Source organism: Helianthus annuus, chromosome 3 (assembly GCF_002127325.2).
Source record: "Helianthus annuus cultivar XRQ/B chromosome 3, HanXRQr2.0-SUNRISE, whole genome shotgun sequence".
In the NCBI taxonomy this organism is placed as follows: Eukaryota; Viridiplantae; Streptophyta; class Magnoliopsida; order Asterales; family Asteraceae; genus Helianthus; species Helianthus annuus.
In genome coordinates this window covers 112690605-112710520 of record NC_035435.2, presented here as the reverse complement: position 1 = coordinate 112710520, position 19916 = coordinate 112690605, and the positions used below count along the sequence as shown (strand labels likewise).

The window sequence follows — 19916 nt, the reverse complement described above, 5'->3', positions numbered from 1 at the left end:
CGTGGCTTAGGGATTTCTAGTAAAGCGGATTGGATTCATGGCATTCGTCTAAAGCACGAGGTGAGTTTTATGTTGATTTAGGAGACACAGTTTGTGTCTTTGGATTCAGTGGAATTAGGTCGGTTTTGGAGTAACACTAACTATATGTTTGATTGGGTTCCTTCGGGAGGTAGATCGGGTGTGAAAGGAGCCAAAACTTAAAAAGATACTAATGAGCTTCATTCGTAAAGATACCAAACGGGTCAATTAATTCATAAGCAAAAATTCTGCATTTAACCATAGCATGACTAATTAGTAGATGTTAAAATAGCTTACAGCCCAACATTTCATAAACAACTAACATTGTCTTCGACTACGAGTTCGACAACTAACAACAACCAAGTTTTTGTTACTTACAAAAGACCCATTTTACCAAAAAGTACATTTAACAAAAGTTTTGACCCAAGCTAATATCCTTGCGGAAGCGTGCATCATGGGTGTGTTCGATCCAAGTAACGTCATCTAACAAGTCGCTTTACCTACATACAAGCAAACCGTTAGTCATTCTTATTATAAAATTTATACAACATCAATTTCAAATATGGACCTCAAGTCGACCTCTTAAACCTTCTTTCTAAACATAAGCATCTCTAATTTCGCACATAACCCTTCTAACTCATTCGACCAATATCTTGATTACATAACGGCTTACAATAACTTGTTACATAATACAACTTCGATCATTAAACAATAGTATACTACAATATTACAATATAGTGATAATATGTAAGCTGGAACTTACCTTTGCCGTCCTTCGCTTGCGATCCGGATTGACTTGAACTTTCTTCTTTTATTCCTACATTCCGAATTCACATACTTTAATCTCGTGTCATATTTGAAATTCGTTCTTAAGATATGCATTATCATTCAAGGTTGTCTAGGTCCTAATCAATGTAATAATGCTCAATATGAGATTTATCTCTTTCAAGCATTTTAACAAACACTTGGCGTGCGTACTACCTATCAAGCATAGAGTACAAGCATTATAAGCATAACCTAACCATCTCACATCAACTTCATCAAGAACATCAAATTCTAATAATTTCCTATGTAACTTTCATTCGTAAATTGTTTCTAACTAACAACCCATTGATATGAACACTACCATTTTTAGTCATCATACCAATTAACATAGAACTTTCATAATTCTTTCTATCATCACATTTGCAAATGGGTTTCATATAAATCTCTAACTAAACCAGAAATTAAGCATGATTTGGCCCTCTATAAGGTAAATTCAACATACATTCATATTCAATTTCAAAGAAAGCTTCATACTAAATCAAAACCCACTCATGAAAAATTACCAAATCATGAAATTCGACTTACCATTCGTTTGTCTAACTTAGATGAACGTTTTTATGTAAACATGCAATGATTTGGGCCAAGAATTCTTCTCCAATTTGCTGAATTTGTAGAATTTGAGGGCTTGGGGTTTGTTTCCCTTGCTCCAGTCGACACACACACACACTGAAGTGTGTGTGGTGTGTGTTAGTATTTTCTTTTAAAAGAAATCACTTTCCCCATTCCCTAATTTGGTCCCTCATGTTTCTACAACTTATTTTTAATTAACCTAACTTTCTCTTTTAGGTTATTCTTTCAAATTACATTCTAACTAGGTTTATATTTTTATTTAACTATATAATGTACATGCTTGTAGGTTTTGGGGTGTTACAGGGTGGTTTATTATCCATATGGGATCCGAAAGTTTTCAGTATGGAGGTAGAGGTAGTGGTGAAGTTATCAAATTATTTACTTATTTCGGGCAAGGTAAAAGGGAGTGGTGTAGCGACTCATGTGCTTAATGTTTATGCTCCTCAACATTTGGTGGATAAAATGGTTTTGTGGTCGGAGATTGGGGATCTAGTTGGTGAGGGGAGGGGATGTGGATGGTGGCGGGGGATTTTAATTCTGTTAGGTGTGAAAGTGATAGGCGTAATTCTGTTTATGTTCCGGCCGATGCTAACGAATTTAATGGGTTCATTGACGATACGAATCTGCATGAATATTCGTTGAAAGGGAGGCGGTTTACTTTTGTTACAGGTGCAAAAATGAGTCGAATAGATAGAATTTTTGTTAACTGGAATTTTTTTTATGGTTTGGCCGAGCGCTGAATATTTAGCGATTGAGAGGTACATCTCAGATCATAGTCCTTTGATTCTGAGGACGGTGTCTAGGAATTTTGGACCTAAACCTTTTAGGTTTTATAATTCTTGGCTTAGTCATGAAGATTTTGGGGAAATCGTGAAAAAGGCTCTCGAAACAGGTGTCTTTGTGGGTGATCCGGATACAAAGCTTTCAATGAAGTTCAAGTGGCTTCGGTTCAATATTTCTACGTGGGCGGCCGAATGTAAGATTAAGGAATTGGAGGAAAAAAAGAATGTTGGAACAGGAGCTCCGAGATTTAGACGAGGCTATGGAAGTTCGCCAACTTTCGGAGGATGAGGTTTGGACGTTGGAAGAGATAAAGAGGAGATTAAAGGAACTTGATGTTTTCTTCCAAAATGATTTGAAACAGAAAGCGCGCAGTAATGTGGCTTCGTTCGGGGACGATAATACTAAGTTTTTTCATGGTTGCATCAATAAGAGAAAGGCGACAAATTATTTTCCTGGTTTGATGGTTAATGGGAATTGGGAGTCGAAGCCGCATATTATTAAACGGGAAGTGCTTGGTTTTTTTAGAGATAAGTTTAAGGAGAACATGTCGCGAAGACCCAAGCTTATATGCTATGGGTTGAAGAAGCTCACGGCGCATGAAGCTGATAATATTGTTAGTGTTTTTTCGACTCAAGAAGTTAAGTGGGCGGTTTTTTATTGTGGAGCAGACAAAGCGCCAGGCCCAGACGGTTTCAATTTCCGGTTCATTCGGTCTTTCTGGGATTTGTTCGAGAGTGATTTTGTTGATATTATGAACCACTTCCACGGTAGAGGCCGGTCCAGTTCCGGGTTGGGGTCTTCTTTTATTACGTTAATTCCGAAGGTGGGTGATCCGTTAGTTCTTGGGGACTTTCGTCCGATTAACCTTATTGGATGTATTAGTAAGGTTGTTTCAAAGGTGTTGTCCAATCGTCTTACGTTGGTCATGGGTAAAATTGCCTCGGAACACCCGTCGGCATTTTTGACAGGGAGGTACATTTTAGACGGGCCTCTAATGACTAATGAGGTGATTGCGTGGGCGAAAAAGCAAGGTAAAAAAATGTTTCTATTCAAAATTGATTTCGATAAAGTTTACATTGGGAATTTTTTTTTGTCGGTCATGAACCAAATGGATTTTCCCCCTTTGTGGTGTGAGTGGATTCGTGGCATTTTGGTGTCTGCTAGATCTTCTGTTTTGGTGAATGGGTCGCCTACTTTTGAGTTTGGGTGTCAAAAAGGTATTAGGCAGGGAGATCCGATTTCGCCTTTTTTATTCATTACCGTGATGGAGGCGTTCTCGGGTATGATGAAAAAGGCATGTGATATAGGAGCGTTTGATGGTCTGAGAATGCCTAATGATGGTCCGGTTTTATCGCATTTGTTGTATGCAGACGACGCGATGTTGATGGGGGAATGGTCTTCTTTCAATATTAAGAACATGAAAAGGATTCTCAGAATTTTTTATTTGTGTTCTGGATTGAAAATAAATTTGCATAAGTCGGTTTTATTTGGTGTTGGTGTTGACAATGAAGCTGTTACGATTGAGGCAGAATCCTTGGGTTGCAAATCAGGCGTTTTTCCTTTTGTGTACTTGGGTATTAAGGTTGGGGCAAACATGAACAGAGTAGCGAATTGGGAGCCGGTTGTGAATACATTCAAGAAGAGATTATCGAAGTGGAAAGCAAATACTTTGTTGATAGCCGGCCGGTTGACTTTGATTAAATCTGTTCTAGATAGTTTACCCACTTACTGTTTTTCTCTCTTCAAGGCGCCAAAAAAGATCGTTCAAACGTTGGAAGGGTTGATGAGGAGGTTTCTGTGGGGCGGGTCAGACGAAGTGAGGAAATTAAGTTGGGTTTTGTGGGATAAAGTCACTAAGAGTATATGAGATGGAGGTTTGGGCATTGCAAAATTGGAGATGAACAATAATGCGTTGATAGCTAAATGGTTATGGCGTTTCCTTAATGACAAATATGCTATGTGGCGTAAGATGATTGTGTCAATTCATGGTTCAAGTCGTGGTTGGGGCTTGGCTCCGGTGAATACAACATTAACGGATGTGTGGAAGAACGCGGTCTCGTTTTGGAATAAATACAAGGTAGAGGGTGTTGGTTTTAATCGTATGATTAAGGGGAAGTTGGGAAATGGGAGACAAATTAGATTTTGGTTAGACACATGGATGGGATTGGAGCCTTTGAAGGATGCGTTCCCGGTTCTATTTGCGCTTGAAAAACATAAAAGAGTGGTTGTGTCTGATCGGATATTAGTCGAGGGGATTACCCGGCATTTCCGGTGGGATTGGTCTCGAGCTCCAGCTTCGGGTCAGGAGCTGGATCTGAAACATCAATTAGAAAATTTATTGTTGCAAGTGAACATGGATGATAGTGATGACGAGTGGATGTGGAACGATGGGAGGTCCGAAGGTTTCTCTGTTGCTGCGGTAAAGAAATGGATGCAAGGTTCGGCGACTACGGGGGGGTCATTTTGGTTTCACGTGGAGTAAGTGGGTTCCGAATAAGTGCAACATTTTCATGTGGCGTGCTTATCTAGATCGGCTTCCAACTAAGATGGCTCTCTTACGAAGAAGTATTCCGGTAGATAATTCTTTGTGTGTTTGGTGCGATTGCAGCGAGGAAACAATTGAGCATATTCTCACAGGTGGTTGCTTTTCTACGGGTGTGTGGAATGCAATAACTACTTGGTGCAGGATATCGGGGATTTACGCTTTTCACGTCAAAGATTTGGTGGATATGCATGATTATAGTGGCTTGGTCGGGAACAGAAGGATAGTTCTTCATGGGATCATTATAATTACTTGTTGGACGATGTGGAGAGCTAGGAATGAAAAACTATTTTCGAATAAGGATCCTAACGTTATCGAGATGGTCGCGGATATCAAGACTTTGGGTTTTTTGTGGTATAAGCATAGGTTCAAACAAGGGGTGGTGGATTGGGAAAGGTGGTGTAGATTTGATTTAATGTAAGGTTTTTTGTATTTGTGGATTTCGGGGTCTATTTCCGCCTTGGAGATAGTTTTCCTTGTGTTTGTGGTTTAATAAAAGTTAACTTTCAAAAAAAAAAAACAAATTGAGTTATTCAAAGTGCGACGAGCGCAACACTTTTGAATGAATATGTAAACAAACATAAATGAACCTTAATAAATGAAACATTAAGAAAATGACATAAACTAACATTTATGAACATAAATGAATAAACAAGACATATCTTCATATCTGTCGATTAACTTAAATTTTTCTTTAATTTTCATTCATCTAGTATATAAATGAACATAAATGAAACTATGTGCATAGCATAGGCAAAAGCAATAAAAACCAGATATTTAAAACCTCAGTCCAAGTTCGGCCATGAACCTGGGCTTTTTGGTCCATAACCAGACCAGGCCTTAACTGATCTTTAACCTTCCATTATTCAAACATGAAAATTAACTGAGCCCACAGGCCAGACCTAAACCTGGACCTGAAGTTTTGGGCCTTGTTTAGGAGTGGGCTCTGTCTGGGTTAGTGGCTAGTCCCCTTGTGCATCTTCATTCTTCAACATATATCTTTTATAGTATCCATATGTATATATAGTTCTATAATTAAATCCATATGTATATATAGTTCTATGATCAAATAAAAAAACTTTTTTTATAATAACAATAAAATTATTAATGATTATAATTTATGATTCATTTGTATGCCTATGAATCCATATGAATTTCCGATCACCAATTTATGTCTCGTCGTAGTGTCACATTTACGATGTTGATACAACTAATGATCACTCATGAATATCATAAGCACAACATTGTAATATTGTTCGGAAAATTACTCACAGCAGAAGTATAACTTGAACCCATGTTCGAAGATCAATCTTAACGTAATATTCTTGAACTTTAGTTAGTGATTGGTAGGAAGCTTTCCCTCCAAGAAGGAAGTAAAGAATGCTAGAGCGCGCCCTGGTTGGTAGCTTGGGACGAAATGTCCAGCTCCTCTTATCGTCACAAACGTTAGGTTATCGTATCCCACAACATATCCACCAACCTAAATATATAAATAAATTTTCATATGTCATTTAGTTAAGTAATAATTAATATTAGGAACGAATAGAAGGCTTTCTACCTCGCCTTGGTACATCCATGGATACCATGGTATCTTGACTGATGTTTGTAGTTTGTTTATAGAATACCTACTTGACGTCACTGATACTCTCCCATCCGTATCTCCACTAAAATTTTATGAGGCGGGTTTTTGTTAGATTATAATCGGTTATGTATACACAATCTGACACACATATCAGTTATTTAACTTACCTAAAGATCCAAACACTGATTCCACTGGTCATTAGATCCTGAATCACAGGCAATACTGTAAAAGGCATGTCCTTCCAGCTTAAATTGATCAAGACACTGCATTAAAAGCCGATGTGTATCCATACTTGTTTCAAATATTTCAAACTATAAACATGTTTGAGATCAAAAGGTTAGTCTTACTTGCATGATTCCCATTGAACGGGTTTTGCATGGAGCGATTGTTGCACAGCAGGAGTGTTCAGGTATTCTTGAATATAATTCTCGGTGCATGGATCAAATCCCGATATCTGTATCGATTATGTGGATTACTTACTTCCATGAGAATATATTTCAACAAATATGTCTGTTTGGATCAAGTCTTATTATCTTACCGAGGGAGTGCTACTACTGAATGGTGAGCATAAAGGGGTATAGATGTCGTAGAAATAGATGTTGCTTTTAGCAGAGTATGCCTGCATTTGATAGTCGAGACATGCTTTTGTTGTGGCAGCACCCATAGAAAAATTGCAGTTGGAAATGATTCCTTCATGGATTTCATCAGAAATGATCGCGTGTGTCCAGAAATAGTCGAACATTCCTGTGTTTGCCGTTTCATCATCAATATATGCATTTCCAAGCTGAAGCATAACATGAACATGTTCATTATTCTTTTCGGTATCAACAAATAGTATATAGTAACTAGCAAATCCAATACTTACAGCGATTCCTTTCAGGTTAATGACAGTTTGGTTGGTGATCTTGTTGTTTTGAAGAATTAGTTGTGCGAGTTGAGGTACATAATGCCCTGCATAGCTTTCTCCAGTGATGTAAAAATCTCTAGTTTTGTATTCCGGGAATCTTTCTAACCAATTAACTAGAAACGTATACGAATCTTTTGCGGTTTGTACATCGTCGGTTATATAATCTGAAGACGTGTTTGAGTAAGAAAATCCAACTCCGGCCGGGGATTCCAAGAACAGTACATTTGCAACTGCAAAGATTATATATGATTCTTACTCGGTTTTCAATTTCTTTATTAAAGATATATATATGATTCTTACCGTTGTTCCATGCATATTTATTCCGTGACAGTGTTGTATTATCAGGATTGACTCGAAACGGTCCAAGTTCCATCATGGCCCCGTTTCCAAACGAAGAGCAGCCCGGCCCTGCAACGATTCATACCACTCTTTAGTTCTTGCACATGAATGAGTTCACGATCAAGAAAATGTTACCTCCATTGAGCCAGAGTACAAGAGGATTAGTGGAAGAGTTGACAGGTGACTCTGCAAGATAGTAGAACAGTGCTCTTCCGTGGTTCGGGTCAACAGTCACATACCCTGAGTACTGGTCAAAGTTTGTTCCGGCTGGCTGACCTGGCAACTCTGATATCTTGTCAGCCTCCTTCAACCCATCTTGTGGGCCCATGTATACCGGTGAGGTTGAATAGTCGGTTGTGTGATCTTCATTACTTGCATGCTTCTGTTCCGATCTTCTAGAACGTTGGATCTTTAAGGCGTTCTCGAGAGGGTCGTATCCATTACCACCATAGCAAGAAACGAAAACGAGTAGACTGAAATGAACTGACAGTTGAAATACAATCTTCATTGCTGTCCTGCTGTTTTTATGTTACAGAATCATTTTTTACATTTACATATATGAAAATTTTTGAATATTTCACCTTAAACTAACCAAGTTTTATAAGTAAAAGAACCACTGAAGTTTCAAATTTCACTACTATTCTATTGTTGTGAAATTCTTTAAAAATGTCAAAACTAAATGAATTAAATGGGTCAAAAATTTTGATATTTTGATACTATTTCAGTGATTATTCTTTTCAAGTTAAAAAAAGTACAAGTGCCTTTATTGGAACAAGACTGAAACTTAGCTTCATAGTAATATGTTATCAGGGGCAGACCTACCCTTTGGCCAGGGTGGGCGGCCGCACCCCTTGTCGGGCCCTTGAAAAAAAAAATTAGTGTATATTTTAGGAAAAAAACTCGACCGTGCCCCTTGAAAATATGGTTAAACACCTCATCCGCACCCCTAGCAAATAATTTCTGGGTCCGCCACTGTATGTCATATGAAATTTATAATTTTATAGCTAAAAATATGAAATTAAACACTAATACACCAAAGAAAGAGCTCTCACCAAAGAACCAAAGAGATTTGATTTGAATAACCTGGCTGCTGGAAATTGGAAAATTTGCAGAAAATCACCAATGGAAAATTAACAAAGACGATGATCTTATATGAGATGATTGGTCAATTCATATATAAAAATCAACAATTGGAAATTACTATACAGAAGCTCAACCACAAGTGACAAGTCAACAAGTCAAGTTGATGTTGATGGAATGAGTAGGTACTATTTTTAAAAATATAAAATTCCTAACAAAACAAACTTAGCCAGTAGAGTCTCAGTCATAACAAGCTGTTGGTAGGTGCATGATAAAATATTGATAAAAATCCGAAAACTTTCGGAATGATCCAACAAATTAATTTTTTTTTAAAGAAGGGTGATGAATGCAGACTGTGTACTACTATGAACAAAATCAAAACAGTCTTGTTTTGGTTTTTTATACGACATTAAACTGGCTGTAACGTTGTATTAAGTTTAGAGAATGAAAACATAGGTTTTGTCACTACCAACTGTAAACTCAACAAGAACAACTTGCGCCCGTTACTTCCAACAAATATCCATATGCATATATAAATTCATTTATAAAATCCAAGTAGCAAGATAATATAACCTTGATCAATGAAGATTGCATTTCATTTGTTTGTTCATTTCAGTCTACTCGTTTTCGTGTCTTGCTATGGCGGCAATGGATATGACCCTCTCGAGAACGTGTTAAAGATCCAACGTTCCAGAAGATCAATATCGAATCATGAAAATAACGAAGATGTCACAGTCCAGAACTCGTATACTCCGGTCTATGTAGGCCCACAAGATGGGTTAAAGGAGGCCGACAAGATATCAGAGTTGCCAGGTCAGCCAGCCGGAACAAACTTTGACCAGTACTCAGGGTATGTGACTGTTGACCCGAACCACGGAAGAGCACTGTTCTACTATCTTGCAGAGTCACCTGTCAACTCTTCCACTAATCCTCTTGTACTCTGGCTCAATGGAGGTAACATTTTCTTCATCGTGAACTCATTCATGTGCAAGAACTAAAGAGTGCTATGAATCGTTGCAGGGCCGGGCTGCTCTTCGTTTGGAAACGGGGCCATGATGGAACTTGGACCGTTTCGAGTCAATCCTGATAATACAACACTGTCACCGAATAAATATGCATGGAACAACGGTAATAATCATACATAAATAATATTTAACAAGGAGAATAAAAACCGAGTAAGAATCTATAACTCTATATAATCTTTGCAGTTGCAAATGTGCTGTTCTTGGAATCCCCTGCTGGAGTTGGATTTTCTTACTCCAACACGTCTACAGATTATCAAACCGGAGACATACAAACAGCGAAAGATTCGTATACATTTCTAGTCAACTGGCTTGAAAGATTCCCGGAATACAAAACTAGAGATTTTTACATCACGGGAGAAAGCTACGCAGGGCATTATATTCCTCAACTCGCACAGTTAATTCTTCAAAACAACGAGATCACCAACCAAACCGTCATTAACCTTAAAGGAATTGCAGTAAGTCTCAATCTATTAGCATCCTTTTAAAAGTCGCAACTTTATTAAACTTTTGATTGCAGATCGGAAATGCATATATTGATGATGAAACGGCAAACACGGGAATGTTCGACTATTTCTGGTCACACGCCATCATTTCTGATGAAATCCATGAAGGGATCGTCTCTAACTGCAACTTTACCGAAGGTGGAACGAAAACAGTTGAATGTGATGAATATGAAGGTCAGGCAAAAGCCGCTAAAAGCAACATCTTCTTCTATGACATCTATGCTCCCTTATGTTCATCATCAAGCAACGGCACTCCCTCAGTAAGATCTTATCATAATAAACATATATACGTGCACACACAAATCGAAGTAATTATCTACATGATTGATGCAGATATCGGAATTTGATCCATGCACTGAAAATTACATCTACTCATACTTGAACACTCCTGCTGTGCAACAATCGCTTCATGCAAAACCGATTCAATGGGAATCTTGCAGGTCATACGTTAACAACAACTTTTGATCTCAAAGATGTTCATAAACTCGAAAAGACGAAAACTTTGAAAATGTAAATAATCTTTATACAAATTGCAGTGGATTAATCGGCTTATTTTGGAAGGACGCGCCTTTTACAGTGTTGCCTGTTATTCAGGATCTAATGGCCAGTGGAATCAGTGTTTGGCTCTACAGGTAGCTGATTTTATGTATATGTGTAAGCGCACGCTTGGTTAGTTAACGTGATTAAAAACTGGGAGTGTAAACACTGCAGTGGAGATACAGATGGAAGAGTACCGGTGACTTCAAGTAGATATGCTATAAACAAACTACAAACATCAGTCAAGACCCCATGGTACCCATGGATGTATCAAGGCGAGGTAGAACGCGTTCTTAGCCAATTCTTCATCTTTTATTTATCCAATATTACTTTTTTTCTAAAACATTCTGTTTTAACCCGACCCGACTGTTTTGTCAGGCTTAACTCAACTTAACTTAACAGTTCATGGAATTTTGTTTGTTTGGGCTATTTAGGTTGGTGGGTATGTTGTGGGATACCAGAACTTAACATTTGTGACGATAAGAGGAGCTGGACACTTCGTCCCAAGCTACCAACCGGCTCGTGGGCTTGCATTCTTCTCGTCGTTCTTGGAGGGAAAGCTTCCATGAACAATTATCCAGTCTCCACATTTGGATTTCTAAAAGTTCAAGAAAGAAAGTGTTAAGATTGATCTTTAATCATGGGCTCAACTTTTGGTTATTGTTTTTGAGATTACCTCAAGTTATGTTGCAAGTAATCTTTTTTGGTGTATGATCATAATTCTACCCTGTAATGTAAATCCCTTGCATTACTTGCATAATGATTTTAAGTGATGGTTTGATCAATAATTATGAACTTTAGGATCAGAAATGGATTGGTGACACAAAAATAATAATGTTGGCTGCATTGGGGCATTTTTACAAACAGTTGGTGTGCAAGTAAAACCTTACCTTGAAAAGGAATATCTATTTGACCTCTTCTCTATCGGTGGCCACGTATTATAACTGTTGGCTCAAAAGTTCAACATCATTTGATTGGGATAACCAAGTTGTGGGTATAGCAAACCTAGATAGACATGCCACGTGTATATGGTGGGCATAGCATGTAACCGAGACGAGTCACTTGCGACCATAGTTGCAGAAGTCGTTAGGCGTTCTCAAGTTGGTTGACCGGGGAATTGCGAGAACTCGGCCTAGACGGAACATATTATAGTTATATATTTATGTGTTTTTTTATATCCAGCATAATAAATATTATGCTGGATATAAAAATAACAAAATAATAAATATTTATTATGCTGGATATAAAAAACCACATAAATATATAACTATAATAAAAAAACAAATAGATAATAATCATGCCGAGTATAAATTCAGTCAAGACATGCTAACTTGTCACATTTGTTGCGAAATGTGAATTCAGATGATGAGATTATGTGGGACGATTATTGAACGCAGCTAAAATGCAAAGTCAAATATGAAAATTGAATTAAATGCATTGCACCTTGACACATAGATTAAATAAGAAATAATCAAATCATACTTAAATATATCATTAATATTTAATTATTAGGTTGCTAAAACTTGAATAATGAGAGGTTGATTCAATTCAGTTATAGATTTAAATCGAACCATAATTAAATATTTTGTTTGTAAGTTTAATAAAACCAATCAATTCTGTAATATGATGGCTCAATTATATATGATTGCATTACGTTATTCAGTTATTAACAATCTTCTACTATATACCTTTCAAAAAAAAAACAATCTTCTACTATATATTTCATTCATTTCTCTTTTACTAATTAAGGAGTAGGATTAAATACAAACCATATTTCGAATAAAACTGTAAGAACCATTTAAAAAGTGTCATTTAACATCCAACCAATTATAGAGAAATTATAAAATGATAACCTAAATAATATCAATTATCTTGAATTTCTTATAATTATGCTAACAAGCAATTAATTCTTTATTTGAATCTTCCTTTTGTTTTCAATGTGCTGATAAAGAAAAGTGCTGATATCATTTCACATATGTGCTAAAATCAATTATCTTGATTAATTTTCATGTGCTAATATAATTCAAAAGTGCTACTTTTATGTATGTATTGTTTTAGTATGTGCTAATTTAATTTTTTTAAGTGTTAGGATCTGTTTTTACGGTTTGTAGGATAAATATGGTTTGTCCTGTAACCAACCCCAGTTAATATTGATATTCATTGAATATTAGAGGTTGTTTCCCCTCTTTTTTAAATATTGTTTGATTAATTAAAATCTTTCTAGAGTAACTGTTTGATCAATTAAAATCTTTCTAGAGTATTATTATCCTTATTATTATTATTATTATTATTATTATTATTATTATTTATTATTTATTTATTTTTATATTAATTTTCCATGCTTTTGAATAGTAAATTTGTTTTTAATATTATAACAAATATATATAGTTTTTTAATACTTGTATTATTTTAATATTATAATAATAATTATTTCCTTACTTTTTAAGTTGAATAAGCTTTGTCTCAACCGGTACTTGTATTGAAAATACATGTACGGTCTGGTTCGTTATCGGAACATGAAGGTAAAAACTGGCACCAGCCTGGTACAGTTATCGATACACGAAGTTAAAAACCGGCACCAGCCTTGTACATAAAACCCCAAAAGTCGGTACCGAAATGATTTTGAAAATCTTTTAGTTCGGGAAATTCGGTACTTCTATCCGGTACCATTTACTCATCTCTGATCATGGGTACCGTACGAACAACAACGGTATCGTGCAACTTTTTTTGTTGATTTCCTTCAACTTTTAATGATTTTCTTCAACCATTTGCTCATCTCTGATCATGGTTACGGTACCGGTATATGAAGGTAAAAATCGGTAGGCGCCAAAAGTCGGTACCGAGTTTGTACTTAAGATCTTTCGGTTCGGGAAATTCAGTACCGGTACCTAGTACCATTTGCTTATCTCTGACCACCGGTTTCATACGAACAAAATCATTACCATAAAATTTTTTTGGTTGATTTTCTTTCGATTATCTTTTAATGTTTTTTTCTATATTTTCTTTTGATTCTTGTCAGTGGTTTCGTGCGCAACGCCGTCGTAGTGATTTCAAAACACATGTAAACACATACTAAATAACAAAAAAATTTCGCCGCAACACGATGATTGTGAAAAAAACCTAGTTTTGTTATATGACTATATGGTCTTGATGATAAATAATATATTTCCACGATGACAAAAGTATTACTTATACTATGGAGTAAACTGCCATTTTGGTCCCTGTGGTTTGGTTACTTTTGCCATTTTAGTTCAAATCTCAAACTTTTTACATCTGGGTCCCTGTGGTTTGCATTTTGTTGCCATTTTAGTGCAAAATCCAAAAACCCTATTTTTTTTTACTGTTGCAACCTCCTATGGTCATTTTGCATCTCATTTAACATTTTCTTAATTCAAAAAATAATATATATATATATATATATATATATATATATATATATATATGATAAAGATCATTACAGAACACTATTTATTGCGAGAACAAAAAGAACAACTCTAAATCACTAAATTTTGAGATTTAAGGTTCATATTTCTTAAATTTATGTTTCTTACATTTATATGTGTATTATATATACATAAAAAAATCATATATTTTTCCTTACACATAGTCTACATACATGTAGGTAATTTAGCCTACGCATAACCTACATGTGTGTAGGTTATTTAAAAAATGAAGATTTTTCATATTTTGTTTTAAATTCTAGTGTGAGAAAAAATAAGTCGTACATTTATAACATTTTCATTTACTTTTTAGGTTTTTAAGATTGAAAATATGAGTAATTCATTTTGTTCTGCGTGTTCTCGCAATATTTAGTGTTCTGCATAGAACCTTCCCCTATATATATATATATATATATATATACACACACACATACATATTCTGCGGTTCATCTTCATCGACAACTTCAGCTCTCTCTCTCTTCTCTGAACTACCACCACACCACCACCACCACCACCACCCCCACCACCGCACCACCCCCACCACCGCATCATCGACAACTTCAGCTCTCTCTCTCTCTTCTCTAAAACCTGCACACACATGTAATTAAGCAACACAATCTGCAAAATCAATCAGTTGTTAACAATCAATCAGCTGTTATTTGGGGATTATTTGGGGATGATGAAGATTTAATTGGGGAAACTTCGAACCTCCTTCATCAGCATCAACAAAACCTGCAATAATCAAACCTGCAATAATCAACAAAACCCACATCAAAAAAACAACCATGGCAACCAAAAGCTTCAATCTTTATCCATACCCACATCAAGAAACAACAAATCTTTAACAAAAATCAAATCTTTTTACTACTATGATGGCGGCGGAGACTTCCACATCCACCGTACACCCACCACCGGAGTCAACGGATGAGTTGACCATAAAAAAGTGCATCACACCCTCCACCACTGTCTTCCACAACGACCACTGCATCCACTACCACCCTTGTCTGTTCATCTTCAAGTTCCAGCCACCGTAACTATTAGGCCCAACCATCACTCTCTCTAAACCCTCTCCCACTCTCTAAGAATAACCTCAAATCCACACATCTTTCTTCCCCAAATTCTTTAAGTTCCAGTCGCTGCAACTATTAGCTCCGATCATCACTCTCTCTAAACTATCTCACACTCTCTAAGAACAATCTCAGATCCACACATCTTTCTTCCCCCAAATCTCATCCGTCATCGGAGTTCCTTCCCCAAATCAGTGTGCTGCTGAGTTTCTTTCTAGAGAGAGGGAGGGAGGAGGTGGCGGTGGTGGTGCTATAGAGAGAGAGAGAGCTCTGGGTTTTAATAAGAGAGAGAGAGAGAGAGCTGATAATCTGGGTTTTAATAAGAGAGAGAGAGAGAAAGCTAAAAAATAATCAGTTTTCAATTTAAAAAATAACCAAAATGCCCCTGCACTACATGACAAAATAGGCAGCTTTCAAAGTCAAAAAGGGGGGTTTTGGATTTTGGACTAAAATGGTAACAAAATGCAAACCAAAGGGGCCCAGATGTAAAAAGTTTGAGATTTGGACTAAAATGGCAAAAGTGCCCAAACCACAAAGACCAAAATGGCAGTTTACTCTATATTTAAATAGAAAACTAATTTTCCACGATGACAAAAATATTACTTATAATATATTTAAATAGAAAACTAATTTTCCAAGATGACAAAAGTATTACTTATAATATATTTAAATACAAAATTAAATAATGGAGCATATAAAAATTAACTAGTAAAATGCCCCGTACGTTGCCGCGTCGTACCATAAAAATTTTACGTCAAAACGTAGATCAACCGAAAACGTATATAAAAAAGCATGAAACCGTGTTATATATGATCTCACTCATTTCCGGAAAAATTAAATTTACGTTAAAACGTTAAATTTATACCCGCGCGTTCATAAAAATAAACATCTAAAACTTGATTAAAAAGTCTTTAAAAAGTTAAGAGTTTATAAATGTTACTAGACAGTTTATAAAACAAAGACAAGCATTTTTTGATTTATCATATACTTGATTTTGATAAGGACGACCCTTCGCGTTTGATCTTTTTACCACCTTTACACACCAAATCCAGCGTTTTATGTATGCCTACAATTGGACTCTTTCATTGGGCACGCATGAATATAAGGGTGTACGGGGCGTTCTCAGAGAAGGGTTGCGGTGACCCTTGTCCCCGATCGGGAACACCGCCGCCATCAAAGCGGGGTTCCGAATCGGGGGGGTCGTCCGGCGAGGACTTACCGCGTGGTTTGGCACATTTTTCGAAATAATACCGTTGTCAAACGGTCATTTTTATTAAAAAAAAAATTCAACTTTTTTAAACAATATATATTTAACCAACCTAAATCAATTTTTTTACCACACTCACCACTCTCAAACTCACACCAAAACTCTCAAACTCAAATCTTTCAAATACAAAATAGATTCCAAGCTTCCGTTTCTTTCTACCCTACCCGACTTTCCCGACGATGGAGATGCATCGTCAAGCGATAGTAGCTTAATTTTCTTCCAAAATCTCATCCAACAAGCGGAGCTACTAGACACGGCATCGTCTAGTAAAAAAAATTATGTCCGTCGAGATCGTGAGGGGGGCCATGAGACACTCATGGCCGATTATTTTGATGAAAATCCAAAATTTAATGAAGATACTTTTCGTCACAGATTTTGTATGTCCAAGTCTTTGTTCCTAAAAATTGTTAATGACGTGGAAGCGTATGACGAGTGGTTTAAAGAAGGCTTAGACGGGAGAATGAAGAAAAGTTTTACACCGTTGCAAAAGGTTACTTCGGCAATTAAACAACTTGCAACCGGTAACCCACCAGACGAGGGGGACGAGTATTTAAATATGTCTGAAAGGACCTCTCGTGAGTGCCTTGAATATTTCTGCGAGACGGTCTGTAAAAGGTATGGCGGTGAATTCCTACGTAGACCAACGAGCCACGACGTCGCGCTATTGTATCAGGCTCATGAGGAGAGGCATCACCTACCTGGTATGTTGGGTAGTCTGGATTGTACACACTTCGTCTGGAGAATGTGCCCCACAGAATTGCGTGGACAATACATGAGAGGCGATCATCAATACCCGATGGTTATATTAGAAGCGGTGGCGTCTCAAGATTTGTGGATTTGGCATGCTTTTTGTGGCCCTGCGGGTTCACAAAACGACATCAACGTGCTGCAACAATCTCCATTATTTCTTGCTCAACGAAACGGAACGACGCCAAATTGTCCATTTCAAGTGAACAACCACTTATACAAACGCGGGTATTATCTTACTGATGGGATCTATCCTACCTGGTCCGTGTTTGTGAAGTCTTTTCCATATCCACACGACCCGAATGAAAAAAAAAGTTCAAGAGGCAACACGAGGCCGCAAGAAAAGATGTGGAACGGGCGTTTGGTGTGTTAAAGTCGAAGTGGGGAATACTAAATCGTCCAATGCGTTCGAAAACGGTGAGAAAGATAAGGTCGTGTATACGTGCCTTATTTTACACAACATGATTATAAAAGACGACGGAAGGGCGATAGCACCGGTACATATTCAAGATCCTCCAGTCGAACCCGTCTTCGATGATACAGCCTATACGGAGCTCATTGACGAAGACACGCATTGGAGGCTAAAACACGATCTCGTTGAGCATCTCGGAAGTTTAGATTTGCCTCACCTTGAAGTTGATTCGGACGACGAGTAGTTTGTTTTTATATTTTTCTAGTTTGAATGTATTTTTTTTTTTCTAGTTTGAATGTATTTTTTTTTAATTTAATGAAATGCCTTTTATTTAATTTTTATTTTTATTAATATTTTTTTAATTTGTAAACATGCATAATTTTACAAAAAAAAAAAAAAAAAAAACCAACTCCCCTAAGAGGGGAGTGCCGCCATCAAAATGGGGTGTTAGGGGAGTATTAGAGGGGACTTGACGTGGCAATAGCTGATTGGTCGGGCGTAAGAGAGAGGACTCACCTATTAGGTGAGCACCCCTTACACCCTAATAGGTACCAACCATATTATACATGTAACCTAAGCTCAAAATATATAGCATGATGAATCAAATGTGAAGAATAAACTCCAATCAACACGAACAAATCATAAATACCTCCAAAACATCAAGAAGACCACCTTGAAATCCGAGTTTAAGGAGTGATAAAAGGTTATAATGAAGTTCTGAGGTTGGTTTATATGGGCAAGAAGCTTTAATAAGGAGGTGACACGCGTATGAGGTCGTGGAAGGTGCAAAACATGCCACAATGGCGTCTGAGGTCGTTTCCACGTCGCAAAGCTACCAGTGGCAGATACATTAGCCCATGTAGATATTGATATTTGGTAGGTTCTTGGAATGGAATGTTATATGATTGGAGTTACTTGTTATTTGCATTACTAGTTAATGGATATAAGGGGTGAGCAAATTAACTACCATAACCGATAACTGAACCATAATCGATATAACTGAACCATTAATAACCGATAATCAATATAACCAATGGTTATGGTTATGAAACTTTGTATAACCGCTCAATCGGTTATGGTTATGGTTATGAAGCTTTGGTTAACCGATATATATAAGAAACCGAACCGAACTTGTGATGTTAACTTTACATAATGGATTTGTGTTTTACAAAACCATATAGAGGGTTTTTAGTAAGATAAAAATATGTTAGTAACAAAATGATCTTGATGTAGATGTTATTTATTTTGATAAAGAACTAAGGTGTTATGGCCATAATTGTTTTTGTTTGAGAATTACCTTATTAAAAAGAACCCTAAATCGGTAGTTTAACCAAAAAGTTTAGTCTCCGTTATCTTATAAAATAGGCTCAAGCTAAGTTCAAATCGTGCACAACCCTATTTATTTCAAACCTTGCTTGGTTACTTAACCGAAATTAACCAAAACCGAACCATAACCGACTTCGTAACCGATTAACCGTAACCGAAGTTTGGTTATGGTTATGGTTACCAAAACTCCATAACCGAACTAGCGGTTATGGTTATGGTTAATAGTAAAAATTGAACCAAACCGACCCATGCACACTCCTAGATATGACACAAGTTATTTGTTTTAATTAGTTGATAAATGTCAAGTTACTAGTAATTTTCAATCATGGGTCACCACCTAGGGGGTGTTTGGGAATTGGGTTAGCTTATTTTGGAGCAACTTATGACTTATAAAAGTTAATAAGTTGTTTTTGTAGTGTTTGGATCAACATTTAAGAAGATTTTGTGTGTTAAGAAGTTATTTTTGAGAAGTTAGAATCTCTAACTTCTCACTTATGACTTATATAAGTCAATAAGTACTTATATAAGTCAATAACTTCTCACTTATGACTTATATAAGTCACTTATGCATAACTTCTCACTTATGCATTTGAGGTTAATCAATGAGTATCTAAAAAAGTTTCTCAATTCTCTTCTTTGTTTCTTAGTTCTTCTAGTCTATGTTTTGAGACTACCATATTTTTCTTAAATTAGCCCTAGTGCCCATAGCTTTTATTTTTGAAAGCCCAAGTGAAAATTCAAACGATCCAGATGCCCAAGAAACCTAATTTTTTAACGTCATCGGAATATAACACACAACTCCCTCATCCCCTGGACCCATTTTGTTTTCAATTCTTCAAGTGAAATTTATCATAGTACTAAGATAATAAGTATGAATTGGTTTTATCTGACCCATTTTGACCTAACTTGTTTCGACCCGCATTATTTGAAGCCAACCAATTTGTGC

General features: G+C 36.6%; 3 protein-coding genes and 1 long non-coding RNA gene across 8 annotated transcripts; 2 read left to right on the top strand and 2 right to left on the bottom strand.

Moving 5' to 3' along the window:
- Positions 1 to 300: 300 nt before the first annotated feature.
- LOC118490610 lies at positions 301 to 1479 on the bottom strand. The gene is made up of 3 exons (XR_004889547.1): positions 1369 to 1479; positions 782 to 835; positions 301 to 518 (listed from the first exon to the last, which is right to left on the bottom strand). It is a non-coding gene; the product is annotated as an uncharacterized LOC118490610 (long non-coding RNA).
- A 3263-nt stretch (positions 1480 to 4742) lies between these two features.
- On the top strand, positions 4743 to 5159 carry LOC110931811. Its single transcript, XM_022175187.1, has one exon. The coding sequence runs from the start codon at positions 4743 to 4745 to the stop codon at positions 5157 to 5159; it is 417 nt and encodes a 138-aa protein (XP_022030879.1).
- A 666-nt stretch (positions 5160 to 5825) lies between these two features.
- LOC110929380 (serine carboxypeptidase 1) lies at positions 5826 to 8812 on the bottom strand. Of its 5 annotated transcripts, none has more exons than XM_022172533.2 (9): positions 8619 to 8812; positions 7702 to 8084; positions 7528 to 7635; positions 7186 to 7457; positions 6859 to 7104; positions 6668 to 6774; positions 6488 to 6583; positions 6297 to 6402; positions 5826 to 6218 (listed from the first exon to the last, which is right to left on the bottom strand). In XM_022172533.2, exons 2-9 carry the CDS (start codon positions 8072 to 8074, stop codon positions 6075 to 6077), a joined length of 1452 nt encoding a protein of 483 aa, XP_022028225.1. In that variant the 5' UTR covers positions 8075 to 8084; positions 8619 to 8812; the 3' UTR covers positions 5826 to 6074. The 5 variants fall into 5 exon arrangements, with proteins under 5 accessions (XP_022028225.1, XP_022028227.1, XP_022028226.1 ...); XM_022172535.2 differs by having other exon boundaries at positions 7702 to 8081; XM_022172534.2 differs by having other exon boundaries at positions 8650 to 8705.
- Positions 8813 to 9093: 281 nt separating this feature from the next.
- Positions 9094 to 11468, top strand: LOC110929381 (serine carboxypeptidase 1). The gene is made up of 8 exons (XM_022172536.2): positions 9094 to 9600; positions 9667 to 9774; positions 9855 to 10126; positions 10189 to 10434; positions 10508 to 10614; positions 10711 to 10806; positions 10886 to 10991; positions 11146 to 11468. Exons 1-8 carry the CDS (start codon positions 9228 to 9230, stop codon positions 11278 to 11280), a joined length of 1443 nt encoding a protein of 480 aa, XP_022028228.1. The 5' UTR covers positions 9094 to 9227; the 3' UTR covers positions 11281 to 11468.
- The last annotated feature ends 8448 nt before the right edge of the window (positions 11469 to 19916 follow it).

Excerpts from the sequence above, each read along its gene's own strand:
- LOC110931811 (XM_022175187.1), top strand. The coding sequence starts at position 4,743 with ATGGCTCTCTTACGAAGAAGTATTCCGGTAGATAATTCTTTGTGTGTT.
- LOC110929380 (XM_022172533.2), bottom strand. The coding sequence starts at position 8,074 with ATGAAGATTGTATTTCAACTGTCAGTTCATTTCAGTCTACTCGTTTTC. Across the intron at positions 6,775-6,858 it reads TCAGTAGTAGCACTCCCTCG|ATATCGGGATTTGATCCATG; the intron begins GTAAGATAATAA and ends TAATCGATACAG. Across the intron at positions 6,584-6,667 it reads GTTCAATGGGAATCATGCAA|TGTCTTGATCAATTTAAGCT; the intron begins GTAAGACTAACC and ends CTTTTAATGCAG.
- LOC110929381 (XM_022172536.2), top strand. The coding sequence starts at position 9,228 with ATGAAGATTGCATTTCATTTGTTTGTTCATTTCAGTCTACTCGTTTTC. Across the intron at positions 10,435-10,507 it reads CAAGCAACGGCACTCCCTCA|ATATCGGAATTTGATCCATG; the intron begins GTAAGATCTTAT and ends TGATTGATGCAG. Across the intron at positions 10,615-10,710 it reads ATTCAATGGGAATCTTGCAG|TGGATTAATCGGCTTATTTT; the intron begins GTCATACGTTAA and ends TACAAATTGCAG.